The 20,955-nt window shown below is 42.5% G+C and overlaps 1 protein-coding gene across 1 annotated transcript in view; it reads left to right on the top strand.

Annotated features, from left to right (window-relative positions):
- Window positions 1–20,955, top strand: part of MAN2A1 (mannosidase alpha class 2A member 1) — a gene marked incomplete in the record, with an annotated part of 1,886,421 nt that overhangs the window by 1,328,640 nt on the left and 536,826 nt on the right. Inside the window, 1 exon segment of the mRNA XM_044064270.1 lies at window positions 18,049–18,182. Coding sequence (XP_043920205.1) covers window positions 18,049–18,182 — 134 coding nt within the window.

Genomic DNA, 20,955 nt, shown 5'->3' with positions numbered 1-20,955 from the left:
CCATTTTAGTTACAGGACCTAAAATTTGTTACCACATAAGAGTTGTTTACAGTTTTCTGTGTATGTGCGTTTTCTGGTCTGTTTAAATTAGAAGACCAAGTTTCTGTTCCACCGGGCTAGCCCCGTCTAAGTTAGAGGACCTAGTCCTCTTCCCTCATTCTTCTTCTTTTTGTGTGTGTGTGTGTGTGTGTGTGTGTGTGTGTGTGTGTGTGTGTGTGTGTCTGTAATGTCTAAAGAGAGTAAGGAGCACAAACCTTCGGGTTTTAAGAAGTGCATAAAATGCTCCCAAAAGATGTCTTTAACGGATGGCCACAGTAGCTGTGTCTACTGTTTAGGGGCCATCACCTGCAGGAATCATGCTTGGTGCTTGTTCTGCCATGCTTTCTCTCCTAGGGTGTTACTGGAGAGAAAGAACAAGCTTATACTCAAGGGTCTACTAAAACCATTTTTTGAGGAAGTTCTATCCAATTCTTCGGCTTCCTCCAAGTCTGGCTGGTGTCTCGGAGCCGCCTTCTAAACAGTCAAAATCTGCCTACTCAACTCCACTGCCTTCGGAGCTGAAGAAGAGCACTATTGTGGTGTCAGAGTCGGTTCCAGGTGTTTCGAAGCTGATCTCAGAACCGATTGAATCAGCAATTGAATCTGCTGCTAGGAGCCGGTCTGTGGATTCCCTACCAATTTCCATGTTACTAAAGTCTCCAGTGCCCCCTAGAATTAGATCCCCTACTATGTCTTCTAGATCTTCCAGGATCTTTTCGGAAGATGATGTGGAGAGGGTAGTGTTGAGACTCCTGAAGTTGTCTGCCTTACCAAAATTATTGTTTGCTCTGACCCAGTCGGCTCCGTAGCCACTGGATCCAGCTTTGCCCTTGTCTGCTATTCTTCCTCCGAGCCATGTTGGCCCTTTGGAGCCAGAGTGCTTGGTGCCACCGGAGGTACTATCGGTTCCAGCTCCCTTTGTCGCTGCTTTGGCACCGGGTTCAGCTCCGACACGCTCGGTACCATCCGATGTGTCCAGGGGTCGAAGCTCTCCTGTCGGCGCCAACAGATAGGGTTGGAATCTATCTTCGGTTCCAAGCCTTCCTCTCGGTCCATCGGCCAGGGTGAGCTCAGACCCTGCATCTATCTCAGAGCCGATGGGTTTGGCTCCGACATCAACCATTGTCTCTTCGAAGTGGGGGTGGTCTTCTGAGCCAGAGAGGTCGGCGTTTGAGATGATGAGGAGCATACTGTCTCATTCTCCAGCCCCTACCAGTGGTACCAGCACTCTTCCCCCGAGAGCACCCACTTCGGTCGCAGCCCCTACTCTCTCCGGAGACAGCAGAGACCCTCAGCCTCAGGAGCCATCAGCTGGTGTCCCCCACTCTTCCGAGGCCTCCCCGGAATGCTCTTTCAAGGCGCCTCCCTGGAAGAGGCTATGTAAGAGGAAGCATGTTGACTCCCAGGATGAGTCCTTGCCATCGGACACTGACCTCGAGGAGTCAGAAGGGTCCCCCAAGTCATCCTGTAATGATGTCTCCTTCATGGACATCTAGGAGATTCTTAAGCAGAGGTGCGACTGGCCCACTGTCAACCCTTCTGATGAGGAGTCGGTGTACCTGAAGGCTTTCGGGTCTCAACCTTCTGCCTCTTGGGTGTCTCCACCTTTTGACAAATGAATGGATCTAGTTAGTCGAAAGGTGTGGGATACTCCTGATGCCGTGGAGCCAGTCCTCAGGAGAGAACTAATGGATCTAGTTAGTTGAAAGGTGTGGGATACTCCTGATTCCGTGGAGCCAGTCTCCAGGAGACCCGATAAGTTTTGTGTCTGCCCCTCCTGGTAAAGAGTTTTTGTCTAAGGGTGTTCCCATAGATGCCATGGTGGTGGCGGCGGCCACAAAGAAGGAGCTAGCAGAGACTTCTTCCTCTGTTCATCCATCAAATAAGGATTCTCAACAGATGGACAGATTTGAGAAGCGTATCTTTAGTTCAGTGGCATTTACCCTTCGATCGTTGAACTATCTCACTCACTTCACGAGATTACAGAGGGATCTCCTCAAGGAGTTAGCAGATTCTATACAAGGTGCGTGTACTGAGGGAGTCCCTGACAAGATCTCTGCTCAGTTGTCCACCTTAAATTGTATAGTTAACTCCTATATGGCTGATGGAGCGAGTAGAGCAGTGGGTTCAGGAGTTGCCCTGAGGCGGCACTCCTGGATGCGCTTGTGTAATTTTGCGGAACCGTTCAAGTCTACTTTCACCAGCACCCCATTTGATGGTTCCTCATTGTTTGGTTCCAAGGTGAAGGACACACTCACTCGGTGTGAGCAAGAAGGAAAGACGCTTTCTGACATGGGAGTACATTTTACTGTTCCCTCTCAACCATACCCCAAAGGAGCTGTAAAATGTGGGTCAAAACGTCCCAGAGGGTCTTTCCAGACACAGGGTGAATCCTCCTTCAGAGGCAGAGGAGGAGGAGGAAATGGGAGATGTCGACCTAGAGGCAGAGGCGGTCTGCAATGCCAGCAAGGCCGTGATTCCTTTCAGGGTTGGCCTTATCAGCGCTTCTGATGTGAGGCCCGACTGCGTTTCTCTGGGGCTGGTCGGTGGTCTCATTTCTTTGTATCCAGAAGCCTGGCTAAATATCACTCAAGACAAGTGGGTACAAAGAGTTCTTACCAGTGGCTATATCATACCCTTTTCCCTTCCACCATTTGTTCCCAAGAAGATCCCAGATGTACCACCCAATCACAGGGATCTAGCAACTGTGGAGATCAACAAGTTGCTTTTAGAAAGAGTCCTCCAGTCCGTCCCAGCAGACCAGATAGGATCCGGAACTTACTGCAGGTTCTTTTTAGTACCAAAACGAACCGGAGATTGGAGGCCAATATTGGACCTCAGCAGGTTAAACAAATCCGTGAAGAAGGACAAGTTTTGGGTGGTAACTCTGCAGTCGATACTCTCGTTGTTAGTGAAAGACTATTGGATGTGCTCTCTAGATCTCCAAGACGCCTACTACCATATAAAAATGGACAAGGCGTCCAGGAGCCATCTACGCTTCCGGCTGGGAGCCAGTCATTATCAGTTTCGTGCTTTGCCCTTTGGTTCTCACCACAGCCCCCAGGGTGTCCACCATATGCATGGCAGTAGTGACAGCTCACCTGAGACGTCAAGGATGACAGGTGTTTCCGTATTTGGGTGACTGGCTCCTGGCCGCCTCCACCAGGCATCTACTCCTCCAAAACAGAATTGCCACTATTCAACTTTGTGCTTAGTTAGGGATCTCCATAAATTCTGAAAAATCTGCATTATTGCCCTCTCAATCTGTGATTTTTATAGGCACAGAGGTAGACACAGTGAACATGACAGCTCGTCTGCCAGCTGACAGGGCACAAAACTTAATCTTTCAAATTCAACATCTTCTTCCGTTGCAGAAGGTCAAATCGAAGTGGGTTCTTCAGCTCCTCGGGACTATGGCTTCCACCATTCTATTAGTACCATTAGCCAGGTTGCACATGAGAATTCTCCAGTGGCTTCTGTCTTCCCAATGGTCTTCCCAGTATCTCCCGTTGAGTCATCCTATCCTACTGACAGAATCGTGCAAGAAGGACCTTCTTTGGTGGATAGCTCACAACCAGTTGATCACAGGCGCCCCCTTTGTTCCTGTCCAACCCTTTGCCACTGTGACAACGGATGCCTCCCAGATCGGGTGAGGGGGGCATTATCTCGGCAGGACTGTCCAAGGCACGTGGCAAGAACATGAGGCTCACCTGCATAATCAGTGTTCTGGAGATGAGGGCGGTGCTTCTGGCATTGCAAGGACTTGAAGACCTTTTTCCTCTCGGGACTATTGCGATACAATCAGACAACATGTCGGTAGTTTGGTATATCAACAAACAAGGTGGTACCAGATCTTACCCACTCTGTCGAGAGGCCATGCGAGTTTGGGAATGGGCGATTTCTTCCTAGCGCTTTCTGGTTGCAAAGCACATTCCAGGGACAACCAACGTGATAGCCGACAAGCTCAGCCGGGCCATCCTACTGCCTCACGAATGGTCTCTGAAACAGGAAACAGCGGAACAGATTTTCCGCAAATGAGGACAGTCTTGCTGCGACCTCTTTGCCAGCCCAGTCAATACCAAATGCAGCAGCTATTTTTCCCTCATTCCCCCACCGGGGGAGACACCCAGAGATGCTCTGGCTCAAGATTGGCCCATGGGACTTTTGTATGCTTTTCCTGCATTTCCTCTCATTTCCAAAATGATTCAGAAAGCCAGTCTGCTGGGAAGCAAGTTGATCCTCATTGCTCCTTACTGGCCTCGTCAGGTCTGGTTCCCTTTTCTTGAGCCTCTTCTCCTGGACGATCCTTGGATCCTGGACCCAGCTCCAGATCTGTTGACTCACATGTCAGATTCGCTACATCCCTCAATCCACACCCTCAGGTTGACCACGTGGCTGCTCCAGTTCCATCCCTAGTCAGGCTTCATGATGCATCATCCTCAGTATCACATATTCTTATGTCCTCCCATAAACCTTCAACCTGGAGGCTTTATGGCAGTAAATGGAAAAAAATGTTCTATTTGGGCACAGAAAATGAATGTAGATCCCTACATTGATTCTATCCCTGTGATTTTGGAATTTCTCTCTGAGCTTTTTCAACAAGGAGCTGCAGCCGCCACTATCAGAGTCCATTTGGCAGCGATTTCTCATTTTCACTTAGGGTTTCCAGATAACAATTTAATGTCTCATAAGCTATGCAAGACCTTTTTGAAAGGAATCACTCTTTTGAGACCACCACTGCAAGAACCTGTGGCTTCTTGGGATTTAAATTTTGTGTTGTCCAAACTTACTTCTCCCCCGTTTGAACCTTCACACTCATCTTGATTGAAATTTTTGTCTTGGAAGACTTTGTTTTTGGTAGCTATTACGTCAGCTAGACGGGTATCGGAACTACAAGCCTTGTCTGTTAAGCCACCTTATTTGATCTTTCACAAGGACATGGTGTCACTGCGTACTAATCCCTCCTTTGTCCCCAAAGTTTGTTCCCCTGCTATCTTAAATCAATCCATAGAACTCCCAGTTTCCTTCCCTAATCACTGTAATGCAGCTGAGTACCATTTTCATCAGCTGGACGTTCATATACGTTTTTATTTACAGCGGACCAAGGAATTTAGGAAATCAGAGCAACTATTCATTTCCTTTTCTGACTCCAGATTGGGCTTACCATTTTCTAAAGTGACACTATCTAACTGGATTTCCAGTTGCATAGCCTTTATCTGCAGTTCGGAGGGCAGACCTTTACTCTGCAGGATTAAGGCTCATTCTACCAGGTCTCTGTCTACTTCTGCAGCCTTTCAAGCTAGGGTCCCACGTGATAATATTTGTGCAGCAGCTACGTGGTCTAAACCTCACACTTTTATTACACATTACAAATTGGATTTAGCTTCAAGGGGTAGAGCATCCTTTGGCTCCACGGTGCTTAGGAGTATTTTCCAGTGAGCCACCCAAGAATAAGGCACTAGGGGCGCTGTCCCATATGTAAACATGAAGGTGAGATTGGACTACACAACATAAAGAAGTTATGTACTGACCATAACATTCCATGTTGGTAGTCCATCTCACCCTTCATTTTTACCAACCCGCCCTCCTGCCCCCATCCTGGAAGATCTGGAGATAACGATAATAATAATTTGGTTATCTTTGGTTGGAGACCCTTTAGTATTGGTTTGTCTGTTATGGGTTTTTTCTTCTAGTGATCAGCAAACAAGATCTGGGGTTTGTACTGGTGCACTATGGGATACCTGCTTAGCCATGAGCCAACCAGAAGTCTTCGAGCTTGTAAGTCGGCCGAGTCGGAGCCGAGGATCGGCTCCGAACCCACATGTAAAAATGAAGGGTGAGATGGACTACCAACATGGAACGTTATGGTGAGTACATAACTTCTTTTTTTTTGACATGTGAGTATTCTAATTAGTCATCGTTGCGGACTAAATCCAGGGTGGAAAGATGCACCAATAAGGATGTTGTGAAATATGTTTCTGCCACTAAAAAAAAAATGGATGATGGTGTGCCCCTGGTTATGACTTTTAGGTGTAATAGGAGGCAATTACAGTCAGTAATTTGTAAACATTATTTTTACCTTCTGAGTGTATATTTGTTTTTAGGAGAGGGTAAAACTGACTGTTGCAGAAAATTTTAATTATTATAAAAACACGGAGGGCGGTTATACTTCCACTGTGCAGCAGCAGACTACATTTTATGGTTTAAACTGTAGGGGAGTTTTCTGTGTAGGCATTGTTCTGCTTGTAGGGCAGTTTTGAAAAGTTACACTTTTTCTTCAGCCAGTGTTTCAAAGTTTTGATTTGAGACGTCTTACTTGTGGCTTGGAGTGGTTGATTTATTTGGCTGTTTGTCAGTGTTCAGCATTTTAGTTTGGAAAAATGTCTAATCATTTCAGGACATGGATTTATGAGTAATATCCTTTGTAAAAAAAAAAAAGTAACCAATGCTTTATGTAAATATACAATTAAACATCTCGGGGCTTCGTTTATGTTTGTCAGTTGACAAAATTATGCTATCTTTGCCAAACAGATTGGGTTGGATTAGTTTACATTTCGATAAGGAACATTTTTGGATTGTCAGACTGGGGGCACTTTTTTCACCAGACCTGAGTGAATTGTCTTAGTTGTTGATTTTATTTATTATAATATTCCAAGTGTAGGTAATTTGAATAACAAAATAATGTTTTGTATCATTAATGAAGACTTGATTAGGGGAGACGCCATGTGGATATTCTCTTTTTAAAAGTTGGGTTGCCTGGCTCTGATGTACTGAATAATATGTAAGCCAGTCTAATGGATTTTATGGAATAAAATTGGCACTTTATGGTCATGTCTGGGAAAAGGGTCATACCATTGATCCATTTTTGGTCAACTTAGGACTTGTAGATCACAGTTCAAATTCTGATCCTTCGATCATATGGAAATGGGAGAACAAGACTTTCTTCCCCTGCATAACCCATATTAAAGCCTGTTCCTGTGTTTCAGTGCTTTGTCAGTTAACAGAATAGGTTGATAGACTGAGTCATCTGTTGTTCAAATGGACTAATGCTAATATATTTGCATGTATCTAATATTTGTGAATGTTTACTTTCTTTGGATGGGCAAGGGAATAGGAAAATGTGTTATCCACAGAGCAATTAGGTTTTACAAAGCTTATGTCTGACCACTTTGAATGACATTGATCTTCAAAGGGGAGTAATTTTAATGAGGCTTTGCATCAGAGTCTACATCGTGTTTAGTAGTACTGTCCCCATCTCACAATCTGAGGAAAATGCAAACCAAAATGGAAACTTTTTTAATTTTATTTTATATATTATTTAATGTGTTTGCTTAGTCAATTCTTCCTCTGGGGCTTAGAGGTCTAGTACCTTACCGTACTTTGTATAAACTGTATGTACACTGGTCCTAATAACCTCTGCCCTAGTACTTGTTAAACAGATTAGCTGCAAAAAATGATGGGATGAATCTTTTCTTAGACATTTTTAATCCTGTGTATAATGCTTGTATAGCATATATTGTTTGTTACAAACACTTTTTTTACAACTTCATTCTGAGAGGTTAAATGTGTGTCTATTATTTGTTGTCAAGATACTCTAAGGAAGAGTTAGCATCTATTGTGTTGAATTTGAGACCAGTCTTGTTCTAGAATAATGTACTGGAATTGCTACTGTTTCTGATATGGTAAACAAGTGTGGCTTATTTTATCCAAAGAAAAATTTGCTGAGATTAGATCCCTTGCTCTGTCCGTTTGTTGTTGCTTTTTGGGGTCTGATGCAATGTGTCTTGCTCATGGTCTGTGTTGCCTGGCTGATTACTTGCATAGTCTGTAACAGGAATGTATATGTTAATGTGTATCCCAGCTATTGGACAATGAGAACTAGATCCTGTCGTAGGTGGCAAGGTTCTTGAGGAAAGAGAGATCACGAGAGAAGGAGGTTTTGCATAATGGTAGCACTGCATTTCAAACATATTTGGCATAATAATCCCTCTGTGTAGTTGCAGCGAGTTGAATTGCCTTTTGTTTCCACCTCTTTAACCATTTTCTCTAGAAACTATAATGGTGGAGCAGCATTGCACACTTTTCTAAAAAAATTAGATAACTTTCAGTGTCTGTTTACAAGATGAAGTCTTTGTGAAGGCATCCATGTCCCTTTTAATAATCAAGACCTGTTGTATAAAAAATTTTGCCAAAAAAAAGTCAAAGAATGGAGTGTCTCCAACTTTTAAAGTTGTGAGCTTTACTCCAGAGTCTTCCTATTATCAAAGAAAGATGATTTCTGGCGACTTGTCCTAAAAGTCTCCTACATGTTTTTTTAATTTCATTATCAAAGTCCAAATGCTGACCCTTCAGACTATTATGTTTTTATTTTATTAAGCTTGAATAACTTTCAGTTGAGGTGTTATTACTGAATATGTTTAGCATTGCATCCCCACAGGAGATTCCCTACATTTTGAAAAGGGGAATGAACCCCCTTCAGTTTGTTGTAATCCTTTTTTTGTTTAATGATGGGACTGAATGTACTCCAGATCCTTAGTTTCAATTATAATGGCACTCGTAGTGAAGGTTATTCACGTTCAACCTTTTCCCCAGGTTTCTGTTGATAAGTATGCAAATTTGACTATTCTTTTTAGGCTCTTTAGATCTAGCAGTCTACAAAAAGTTGAATCTGTTTCTCTCAAAACTGCATTTATGTGAACTATGCTGGACAAAGTTTAGGGAAATACCAGTCCTTGGAAGGATACAGCATATGGTATCATAGATAGTTCTAGTAAAGTGCGTGGGGAAAAGTACATGTGAAACAAATCCTTTTCTCTCTGACTGAAAAAGTAGACAGATGGTTTCAAATGTCTGAATGCATCTCTCTCTCTAGAAGAGTATCAGTACCAATTTGAATAATAAGCATTTTATTTTTTGTTTTTAATGCAATATATATGCCATTCTCTGTTCATTTTGAATAGCCATCTGCACAGCAGAAAAAGAGCATTTGTTAACTTTTTTAGTTAAACTGGAAACATTTTGGAACAAAAATGTTTATCCTTCAAGTACCTTTGTTCTAATTTGTGTTAGTTACAAGTAATGTGAAGTGCCAGGATGCAGCATTATGCATCTTGAAGGTGCATTTAGTGGCACTCGTATGAAACTTCTAACTGTGCTACTGATGTGTGAAGTCATTTTAACTGTAAAAAATACATCCCATAATTGCTTTTTTGTGTAATGAATATGCAAAGGCATACTAGAATTTTGCTCTTTTTAAAAGATGCTCATGCTGTTTTTTTACTTAGTAATACTGTGCATTGTTTCTGAAGTCTTAATATGGTATTGTTTATGGGAGAAAATTTCCTGTAGCTGCTAGCATAGGTTCATAGGTAGGTACTAGGCTATCTGCCCGAGAGCATTTATAAGCCTAGCCAGAGTGTGTCAGCTTTCGCCACCCCGTTGATTAATTAACTGATCCTCTGTCAAGCAGAGCCAATGAAGTGATCCCAGGGGTGTATTTTCTGTTACCCATCCACTCTTCAAGGTTTTCCTTGAAGAGTGTTAGTGAAGGGCTCTGCCTGATGTAATTTGAAATTTTGTTCCAAAGCATGGAGAGTCTCTGTGACAGGAGTCTATATCCCTCCAGCATGTTCTATTTATTGTTGTGGCGAGGTTTAGCTCACTAGAGCGCGTGGCTCGCAGTGACTTGGATTTCATTAGGTGGAGCATGTCCATCAATTCTGAGTCGGACATGGCTTTGTAAGTCAGGCAGAGATCACCTCTGAGTAAGCGATATGCCACTGAGTACAGCGGGAGTTTTTTCAGTCCGGCTGCATAGGACATATGTTTGAGACCAGTAATCCTCTTGGTGAGGTACTTTCGTGGTCTTTCCAGCTGTTGGAAGTGTCTTGTGAGGTACATCCAAAGGGGCATTGTACTCTATGCTGGGTCTAATGAGTGACAAGTACAGGGGCACTATAACCTCTTTATTTCTAGATGCGAACCCTTTAGTAATTAGATGGGCCACATAGAAGGATTTCCTAACTACTTTGGCAATGTGATTGTCAAAGGAGAGATTACTATCTACCTGGGTCCCCAGATCTCTTACTACCTCTTCTGTATTAAGGGGGCTGCCACCTATGTGGTAATTCATGGGTGTTTTTCCCAAACGGGATGACTATGCATTTTTTGGCATTTAGCTTGAGGCCATGACTTTGACACCAGGTGTCCGTCTCAGTAAGGCCCTTTTGGAGGATGTCCGTGTCAACCAGAGAGTCAGTTATGGCTCCCAGTTTGCAGTTATCGGTGAACTTGGTTAGCCATAGTCCTCCTGTGTTTGCCTGTACTTCTGAGAAGTATATGCCATACAGTAGGGGTCCCAGGACCGAGCCTTGCGGGACACTACTTGTGACTGGTTTAGAGTCGGACCTGGAGCCCACGATTCGTACCGTGTGAGTTCTGTCTGTAAGCCAGTTGACAACCCATCTCATGACGTAGGGGTTTATATTCAGGCTGTTGAGTTTTTCTGTAATACCCGAGTGGGGAATGGTGTTGAAAGCCTTGGCAAGGTCAAGGTAGGCTGTGTGAACCACCTTTCCCTCGTCTATGGCTTTGGTGACTCTCTCAAAGAAGTCAACCAGGTTTAGTAGGCATGATCTGCCCTTAAAAAAGCCGAACTGGGTCAGGTCAAGTGTTTGGAGGTTCCCAATGTCTTTGTTAATGAGTTCCATGATGATGCGCTCCATAGCCTTGCAGACCAGGCTAATCAGGCTTATGGGGCAATAGTTACCAGGGTCAGTTGTTGCCCCTCCTTTGTGGAGAGGAATAACCATTGCTGTGCTCCATTCTATGGGCATGTAACCTGCAGAGAGGCTGAGGTTGAACGTGTTTAGGTGGGGGATTAGTTTGTTCTGTAGTTCGGTCAAGACGCAGCTGGGACACCATCTGGTCCCATTGACGCTGCGTTTTTGGCTTTTGAAAGAACTGTTTTCACCTGTGCGTCTGTGATTTTTGGGACACTCCACTTTTCCGGTATTGTTGTGGGCCTTTTTGGAGGTGAGAGGGGCTTGACGTTTGCACTGAATCTATCTGCCAGGATGTTGGCAATATCAGTAGGTTCAGTATATTTTGTGCTGTTTTGCACTAGTTCAGTGCATATCTGTGAGTTGCCACTTAGATTCTTAGCATAGATAAAGAAGGCTTTGTGGGTATCTTTTGAATCCTTGGCTATTTTTCTTTCGAAGTTAGCCTTGGATGATTTCATGAAGGACCTCAGTTTGTTAGTGATACTGATCAGGGATGTCTTTCCTTCTTGGGATTTGCTTTTTTTCTGAAATAGTTTCCTCCTCCTATTGTATAGCCTGTTTATTGCAAGGGTCCACCAAACTGGTTTCCTTCTCTTAGAGGAGTGAGTCTTGGTTTTGCTAGGGATGGCACGATCTATGCATCCTTGTAGGTGCTCATAGAGTGCATTTGTAAAGGATTCTGCATCTTGGACAGCGTTATCCTTTAGCATGGGGCTGTGAAACTTAACCACCTCTGTCTTAAGTAAGGTGACGTTTGCTTTAGAAAAGTTTTTTTACTGTGGTTTCCTTAGTTGGGGGGAGGTGGTGGGGTGTGGGCATCCAGAGTGATTAGTTTATGGTCTGATCTAACCAGTGACGGGTTGACCTCCGGTGTGGAACACCTGTCGCTCATGTTGGTGATGGCCAGGTCCAATATGTTTTCACCTCTGGTAGGGGAGTTTACCAGCTGATCCAGGACGTTTGAGTTGATGAATTCCAGGAAGCACTGGGCCTGAGAATTTGTACTCGAGTAGTTTTCCCAGTGAATGGTAGGGTAATTGAAATCACCCAATATCAGGGTGTTCAGTAGGACCTGCATGTTTTCCAGTGTCTCCAGAAAGGTGGAGTGGTGGTCCTGGGTCATGGAGGGTGATCTGTAGCAGGCCACAATTTGCATTGCAGATTTGCCCGGTGTTAGTTGCACATGGATGATCTCAGAGGTATCATGCTGCGCCACTAATCTGGAGGTGTAAGTATCCTTGATGAATATGGATACACCCCAGCCTTTTGTGTTTCGGTCCATGTTCTGTGGCCGAAACGTGTGGTATGAGTTGTAGGCCCGGTAGTGCTGGATGCTCTCTGAAGCCTTGAACCAGGTTTCAGTTACTACACAGATGTCGACGTTCTCCATACTGAGGAGTGCTTCGAGCGCATGCATTTTGAGATTTGAACTCCTGGCATTGAGTAGCATAACCCTCAGTTTTTTGTTAATTGTGCTATTTACGGAGCTGGGTTTGACTTTTGAGCCTTGTCTAAAAAAGGCACTATGGGGGCAGCAAAAGCCTTTGCCAGTATTCAAAAGCCTAGGGGTGACAGGTGCAAGACGTCTCTTGCGAAGCAACGCGGCTTGTCGAGCATGTCATCCTAGGCTGACAGACACTGGATCGCCTTTGAATGACACCAGAAGCTTAGCCAATTGTTGAAATTGTTCATTTTGTCTTTATACTGAGATATCATTCTTGGTGAGGGCAGGATGCTACTCAGGGTCAGGGTCATACCAGCCTGGGCTGCATGATCAGAGAGCTCTTCCATGTCTTTCTTCATGTAGTCCAGGGAGGTACGTCTCAGGTCATTCACACCAACATGAACAATGACAGAGTCATATTTGTACTTGTTCTGGAGTGACCTGAGTGCTTGTGTTATGTGGCGGATTCTGGCTCCTGACTGGCAGCTAACATTAACCTTCTGCTTATCCAACCTAGTGAGTGGGACGTCAGTGTGCCTGACTATAGAGTCACCTATTACTAGTGTGTTGGGTATGTTATTTCACCTTAAGGGCTGTGATTGTGCGGCACACTTATTTTGTGTTTTATGTGTTGTCTGGTTTGTGATGGGAAGTGCAGGTTGTTTAGGTGTCTGCTTTGGCGGTCTCTGATGCTTTTGCAGGTTTTTATTTAGAGCCTCCAAGTATGATTTTGTGTATTTATGTGTATTTATTGCCAGTGCTGTTTTAGTAGGTCTGTGTGCGGCTGGAGGTGTGGTGCAAGTGTTAACCTTCTCATCTTGACTGTCTGTTCCAGTCTTGGGTAGAGACAGCTTAGCTTCCAGTTTGACTGTGTAATTGCATCTCTCACATACGCTAGTGTTTTGTGGTAGGACGAGAGGGTTGTCTGTGTACATGAGGCAGTTGTAACATTGCCTCAGGATACCCAGATTCACCAGCTGGACTGGAGAGTGCACCTGAAGTTGCTCTTTGGTCATGCCTGAATAGTGGGGTGAGCTGCTTAGACGCTTGGTTGGTGAGGGATGAATAAAGAGCCTTGCCCTGCTGGGCAGTCATTGTCAGGGTATATTAGTGCTTGCTATTAGGTCTGAGCAAGTGCTGGGCTGTAAGATGCTTTTTGAGTGCTTAGGTTGAGAGTTAGACTAGTTTCAAGGGAAAAACTGAAGAGGAGACTTAGTGGAGCTGGGAATAATTTAACCATAGCTAACCGGCACTGCCTGGTGCGCAAAACCGGGCAAACACAGTTTTTATAGTAGGGAAAGGAAAGTGATAGAAATTAGCCCAAAAATGGCCAATAAACTATCTTCTGGGCTGGAACCAGTCCTCCAGGGACAGATAGGTTGCTCAAAGCTCCCCTCTCTCACAGATGAACAGAGAAACTTCCTTCTATCCAAGTAAGGTATGGGCAACTCAGAAACTAGTATCACAGCCCTGAATCCAGCACTAGCCTGAAAACTGGACTATACTAGCTTAGAAAGGCGGGAAACAAGGAATTTTTTTTTTGAAATGATAAGGCAAAAACAGTAAAAAAATACGCTTAAAACAGCTTTAAACTACAAACTATCAGAAAAGGCTATCGCACTTTAATGTGTAGCCTACAACAGTTAAATTATTTAAACAAAAAACTTTTGAAAAGTGCAGGCAGTCAAATAAGTACAATAAGTGAAAAAAACAAGCTTTTAAATCACAATAAATGCTGGAAAATCTGCGTTTAGGCGGAAAACAGTTAAGTACTGCAAGAAAGTGCAGAAAACTGATACTTAATCACTCCAAAGTCTCTCTCCTAAGCTAGAAGGCTTGTATCAGTTTAAGGCTTTCTAGTGCTACCCAGTAGGTTAGTTACAAGAAAGATGGGAAACAAGCGCAGATGTGGTCTTTTAAACCAGAAAGTTGAAAGAGATGGACAAACTTTCCAAATGGTCAATAAACTACAATTTCTGGGCCAAGAACCTCTCCTCTCGTGGTAGATAGGCTACCTAGTGCTTACCACTCCTACTGATAAGCTAGAAGGCTTTCCACCAACACAGAAAGACTTGCGCGGGGCTCAGAAGCTTACCAACAGTCCTGGATACAGCAACTCTGTATCTGGACTAGGCTAGTTACAGGAAAGGTGGGAAACAAGCGGCGGCTTTTAAACCAGAACGTTGAAAGAGATGGAAAAAACTGCCCAAACAGCCAATAGCTACAATTTCTGGGCCAGGAACCACTCCTCTTGTGGTAGATAGGCTACCTAATGCTTACCACTCCCACTGATAAGCTAGAAGGCTTCCCTCCAACACAGAAAGGCTTGGGGGGCTCAGAAGCTTACAAAGAGTCCTGGAATACAGGAAATCTGTACCTGGATTAGACTAGTTACAGGAAAGGCGGGGAACAAGTACAAACATAGGCTTTTAAGCCAACAAGTTGAAAGAGGTGGAAACTACCCAAACGGCCAAATAGACTACAATTTCTGGGCCAAAACTCACTCTTCCTGTGGAGGATAGGCTACCTAATGCTTACCACTCCCACTGATAAGCTAGAAGGCTTTCCTCCAACACAGAAAGGCTTGGGGGCTCAGAAGCTTGCTAACAATCCTGGATACAGCAACTCTGTAACCGGACTAGGCTAGCTATAGGAAAGGTGGGAAACAGGCACAAGTGCATCTTTCAAACCAGAAAGTTGAAAGAGTTGGAAAAAAATGCTCAAACAGCCAATAGCTACAATTTCTGGGCCAGGGACGACTATTCTTGTGGTAGATAGGCTACATGATGCTTACCACTCTGGTAAGCTGGAAGGCTTCCCTCCAACACAGAAAGGCTTGGGGGGCTCAGAAGCTTACAAAGAGTCCTGGATACAGCAAATCTGTACCTGGACTAAACTAGTAACAGGAAAGGCAGGAAACAAGCGCAAACACAGGCTTTTAAATCAGAAGGTTGAAAGAGATGGAAAAGCTTCCCAAACAGTCAATAAACTATAATTTCTGGACCAGAAACCACTCCTCCTGTGGTAGATAGGTTACCTAGTGTTTACCACTCCCACTGATAAGCTAGAAGGTGTCTCTCCAATACAAAAAGGCTTGCGGGGCTCAGAAGCTTACCAACAGTCCTGGATACAGCAACTCTGTATCTGGACTAGGCTAGTTACAGGAAAGGTGGGAAACAAGCGGCAGCTTTTAAACCAGAACGTTGAAAGAGATGGAAAAAAACTGCCCAAACAGCCAATAGCTACAATTTCTGGGCCAGGAACCACTCCTCTTGTGGTAGATAGGCTACCTAATGCTTACCACTCCCACTGATAAGCTAGAAGGCTTCCCTCCAACACAGAAAGGCTTGGGGGGGGGGTCTTAGAAGCTTACCAACAGTCCTGGATACAGCAAGTCTGTATCTGGACCTGACTAGTTACAGGAAAGGCAGGAAACAAGCTTAGAATTTTTTTTTTGTTACAGAAAAGCAACTAAAACAGCAGTAAATACAATTCAAATTGTAGTGCTGGCCAGCACACCCGAGCATGTAGCAACACTACGGCAAATACAGTTCAAATAAGTGCAATTAAATTAACAAATGACTAAAAAAACAAGTGCAGAAGGCAATAAATTAGATGGCTACTAACAAGCAGTAATAAGTGCAGAGTAGGAGCGACTGAACAGATAGCACGCAGAAGAGCAACTAAGACAGTTACAGTAAGAGCAGATGAATAAGATATATATATCTGTCTATATATATATATATATATATATATCTATCTATATGTATATATATATATATATATATATATATATATATATATATATAGATATCTATCTATCTATCTACATATATATATATATATATATATATATATATATATATATATATATTTTTTTTTTTTTTTGGAGGGGGAAGGAACAGAGCAGGATTAAGAGGCTACAGGGGTTGTCCTTCCCAAATGCTCTCTTTGTACACAGTAGTAGTGCCTGAAATCAGAATTTGATCTCACTGCACTCAGTTGAATGAGCAAATGAGATGGGCCCTGAAGGAGTATCCAAATACAAATCTACAAGAGTGGTGGGCAATTTCAAAGCCACCTACATTAATACCAAAACAAGAACAGGGAGGGTGGGTGGAGAACAACTGTAGAGAGACAGACACAACTTCAGTTGAGTTAATATTCAGTGAATAACACAAATAAATAAATAGAGTACTATATGCAAAAGAGCATATGTGGGTGTTCACTTCCTAACGAAAGATCCAGAAGGGAAACATAACTGGATCAAACTTTCTAAAGTCTCAAAAGAGTCAGTGTAGACATGTGAGCAGTTTTAAAAGAATTGAGAAATATACCGATGGAGAAAACTAAGAATACATGTTCCTATGATGTAGAAATGATTGGTATTACACTTCCCCCATTGTAAATTTGAAATGTTATCCCTTCTGTGTCTGTACTTTGTTTTTTGTTGCATTTAAAACATTATAGTAGTTTCAATTGATTTAACATGTTTTTTTTATATGTTTTGATACTTTCTGCCCTATTACGAATGCTGTTACAGATTGCAGCTGTTAGAACGCCTACTAAGTCTCCAGTAAATGGGAGATTTTTTTTTAGAGAGTGACAGCACGATCATTGTTTAATACTACAGGATTGCTAAGAATGTTAGATGTCCATCTTTTGGTTAGGAAATCAGTGGAAAAGCTGATATTTTTTTTCTTCATTTTTATTCTGTGTTGACCAGGTTAGTCTCTTAACTTAGCATCTTCTCTTCAAGGGAGACCCAAGATGGTATTCATAATGTCTAGGGGAAATTTCCCTACTGTTTTGTGTTTTTTGTTTTTTTTTTCCAGTAAGTACCATGGGATTTTTTACATCTACCTGAGCTGCTACCAACTCAAGCCGATGGGACCTCAGTTTAACATCTCGTTGAAGGACAACACACCCAGGAATGCAGCACCTACCCCCCCCCCCCCACATACTTCTCTAAAGGATTAGTTGTTGTTGTATCTTTCGGCTTATCCCGGTTAGGGGTCGCCACAGCAGAACTCCGGTCCACTAATGTTTGGTAGTGGATTTTTACGTGCCGCGTTACCAGCCCTGACGCACAACCTTCAACGAAGATATGCCCATTCACACATCCCTCCACACAGAAGACGCTCTAGCTGAGAATCGAACTGGAAGTTATTCCAACTACCTGGTGTAGGAGTAGAACCTACAGCCTTCTGATCTTAATTACAATTGGCTTGCCAGCACCTTAATGGGTTTTCTAGCTGTTAATGCAGTAAGTTTACTTTAGAAAAACTCCTAAGAAGCTGGAGGAACTGGTCAAGATGATAGATGATTAGACAATGACAGCTCTTTCCTTGAGGGTAAGCTGGGAATAGCTAGTGTATTTTAAAGGTTCCTAAATGGAATCTGAAGATAACCAAACCACATTACACTGAAAATTGCATTCCTTTAGAGATGTCAGGCTTTGTGGTATGTTCTGTCTGCTTGTCCAGGCTGTACATGAGTGGTTTACATTTTCCAGAAAGCAGCATGACCAAGTATTACTACTGTCTACCTTGTCAGTACCATGGATGATTGCCTTGTATATGCAGTGCAGGAATGGCTTATTGTTACAGCTGGATGGGGGGGGGGGTTAAGCTAGAACACTGAGAAAAGCATTCATGCCATGACAGGGTGGCTTGTTGCCCAAAAGATAAAGCATCAGTGCCACAATACTGCTGCATTTTTGTTTGATTTTTAGTATTAGGAATGTATTGATTTAATCTAATATGAAAATCTGCTTTACAGGGCTGGAGATGCAGTCATTAGAAATCGTAAACATTGTGGACATCACAAAAGAGTATAATCATGAGTTAGCCATGAGGATAACCTCAAATGTCAAGAGCCAAAACCGTTTCTTTACTGACCTAAATGGATTCCAGGTATCAAGTTACTGATTCTGTATTTTATTCTTGGAAAAGGTTTTTAATCTCTTAAATCTGTTTCTTCATGCAGTACAGTTTTTTAAATATGATGAACATGTTAGTTGCTAATAGTTGAGTAGTTAAAATGGCAGACCATTTTACTCTCTCAATAAATTGTGCTGTATTCATAATTCAGCTTAACTTTGGCTTGTCTTCTGGAAAAATATGCCTTCACCATGTTGGAGTTAGGGAGTTTGAGTATTTTTTTAATTAGGTACGAGTGTTATTTCTCACACACCAATTTGTTTTAGTTTATATATGCCAAAATACTTCACATTTAGCTTTTGTATAATAAAACTATGAAAATTAAGGAAAATGTGAGCCCTTCTAATCCTGTTAACTAGCATTTATGACATGTCTAATTCCTTCTGGTTAGCTTGTTCAGAACTTGGGAGAATTAGATCATTCATCTGGGTGCCTGGACTTTTTTCTAGTTTAACTGTTATAGATGACTCTGATTCTTAACAGTTCTGTGGCACTTTGAAGTTGCTGGACATAAGGGAATTTTCAAGTCCCTAAACTGTCTCAGAGCACAAAACATTCTCATTTGCATCATTAAAAGTGGTTTATAGTGTAGATATGCAAATGAGAATGTTCTTGCAGATTTTTTTTTCAGTACCCACTCACCGAAATACATAGCTAAGTATATTGTATCCTTTTTGTTGTGAAGGTGTGCCTTTATTAGTTACACTAGTTTCTCAGTCACAGAATCTAGTGTCCCTATCTTCGAAAAAATCTGTGTTGTTGTGTTGCCTCCTATAGCTAGCCCAGTAAGAGTGAATGTTAACCATTGCCGTTGGTTTTCTAGCAGATGAATCAACCTTCCAGTTATCTCAACCTCTTCATTGTAAAAGTAAAAATCAGATTTGTTAAATGATTACAGATTTATGAGCATTAACCCAATTCAGAGGTTTGCCAAGCAGCTTCATAGAACAGCATGGTTTTTTTTTTTTTTAAACTGACCCCCATTTTTGACGGTCTAATTTCTCTCCAACCCCAACCTTCATATTGACTCAGTTGTTTCCCAAGGGGTAAAAGCTGTATGGCCCATTTGTTCTTCTGGGGCAAGAGCTTGGAGACAGGAGAGGATGCTGGCCTCTTTGGTAAGGACTGGGATTTTGTGGTTTAAGCTTAGCATCTTTGGTGTGGCTATTACTACTGTATCATACTTGTGTCATGGGATAAATGCATGCTTCTGCACATGCCCTCTCCATTTTTAGTGCTATGCACTGGTTTTGCAACTGTAATCATCATGGTCTTCTCCTTAGAACGTGTGTGTGTGTGTTTCTCTCTCACCCCCCCCACAAAAGATTAGCCACTCCCACCACACAGTGTCAGCTTCTCCACCATTAGAGTCATCAGTCAAACTGTAGTCTTCTGTGATATAGTTAGGACTTAATTTATGTAAGCCCCACAGCTGTTTTCTTTTCTTTTTTTCAAATTTCTATTCATTTATTTTATCTAAGAATTGATTATACCTGCAGTAATTTTTATGCAGTGTCTTTGAAACAGTCCAGAGTATTACAAAGGGGTGTATATCAGTCCAACCTATGGTATTTCTGAAATTATTTTGCAGTGCTGTGTCTTGATTTAGTGGAGCAGAAAAAATGGGGATGTTTCATTCCCAGCGCTGCACTGTTTGTCTAGGAAGTTTTGTACAGGTCCACTTTTTTGTTGATTTTGCAGTTTATTTCATGAGGATGTTGAAGACCTTTGGTACCCCTTGTGAAATCATGTCGATTTACAGATCGTGATTATGTTAATCTAATAAAGATGTCAAAGGAGAATGGTGTATGTGTGTGTCTGAAGGAGTTTTCTGTAGTTTACTCATCCTTATAATGTTTGCCATTGATGGTGTGATCCAGTCATCCATAAGACACTTAGAGTTTCAAGTTTTTGAACTGCAAGTGGAACTGCGTAAAGAGAAGAATGAAGAACTGCTATAAATATCAGATATGATAATTTGTGCAGAGTACATAAGCATTAATACTGAATGGAGTGGGTGGAGAAGAGTATCAGGAGTGATTTGTGACAGATGAGTACCAGTAAGAGTGAAAGGAAAGGTCTACAAGAGGGTAGTGGACCCACTATGTTATATGGATTGTAGACAGTGGCATTAACAGAAAGGCAGGAGTCAGCGTTGGACGTGGCAGAGTTAAAGATGTTAAGATTTGCACTGGGTGTGACAAGGGTGGACAGGATTAGGAATAAGTATATTAGAGGGTCAGCCCAGGTTGGAAGGTTCGAAGACAAAGCCAGAGAGGCAAGATTACATTGGTTTAGACATGTGCTGAGGAGGGATGCAGACTATATTGGGAACAAGATGCTAAGAATGAAGCTGCCAGGTAACAGGAAAAGAGGAAGACCTAAGATAAGGTTTATGAATGTGGTGAGAGGGGATATGCAGGTGGTTGGTGTGACAGAGCAAAATGCAGAGGACAGGAAGAAATGGAAAGAGATGATCTGTTGTGGCGACCCCTAATGGGAGCAGCCGAAAGAAAAACACTGTACATTTTATTGCTGATGTTGTCTAGCTGTGATTTGCAAATCACTGAGGGTGGTATACCCCTTTCCTTTTTGATAAAATTCCATGCTTCTGCCAAACTAACTCAGTAGCCTTGATATGCATATTTTATTCACCTGACCCCTACTTTATTGTGGCTTTTTGTTCAAATGATGAGTCATTTTTTCCCATTAATTTGCTCATGTTGCTTGCCAAGTATCAACTCTT

The sequence above is a fragment of the Protopterus annectens genome, chromosome 2.part2 (genome assembly GCF_019279795.1).
Source record: "Protopterus annectens isolate FY-2018-M chromosome 2.part2, PAN1.0, whole genome shotgun sequence".
Taxonomy (NCBI): domain Eukaryota; kingdom Metazoa; phylum Chordata; order Ceratodontiformes; family Protopteridae; genus Protopterus; species Protopterus annectens.
This window is presented reverse-complemented; position numbering and strand designations above follow the sequence as displayed.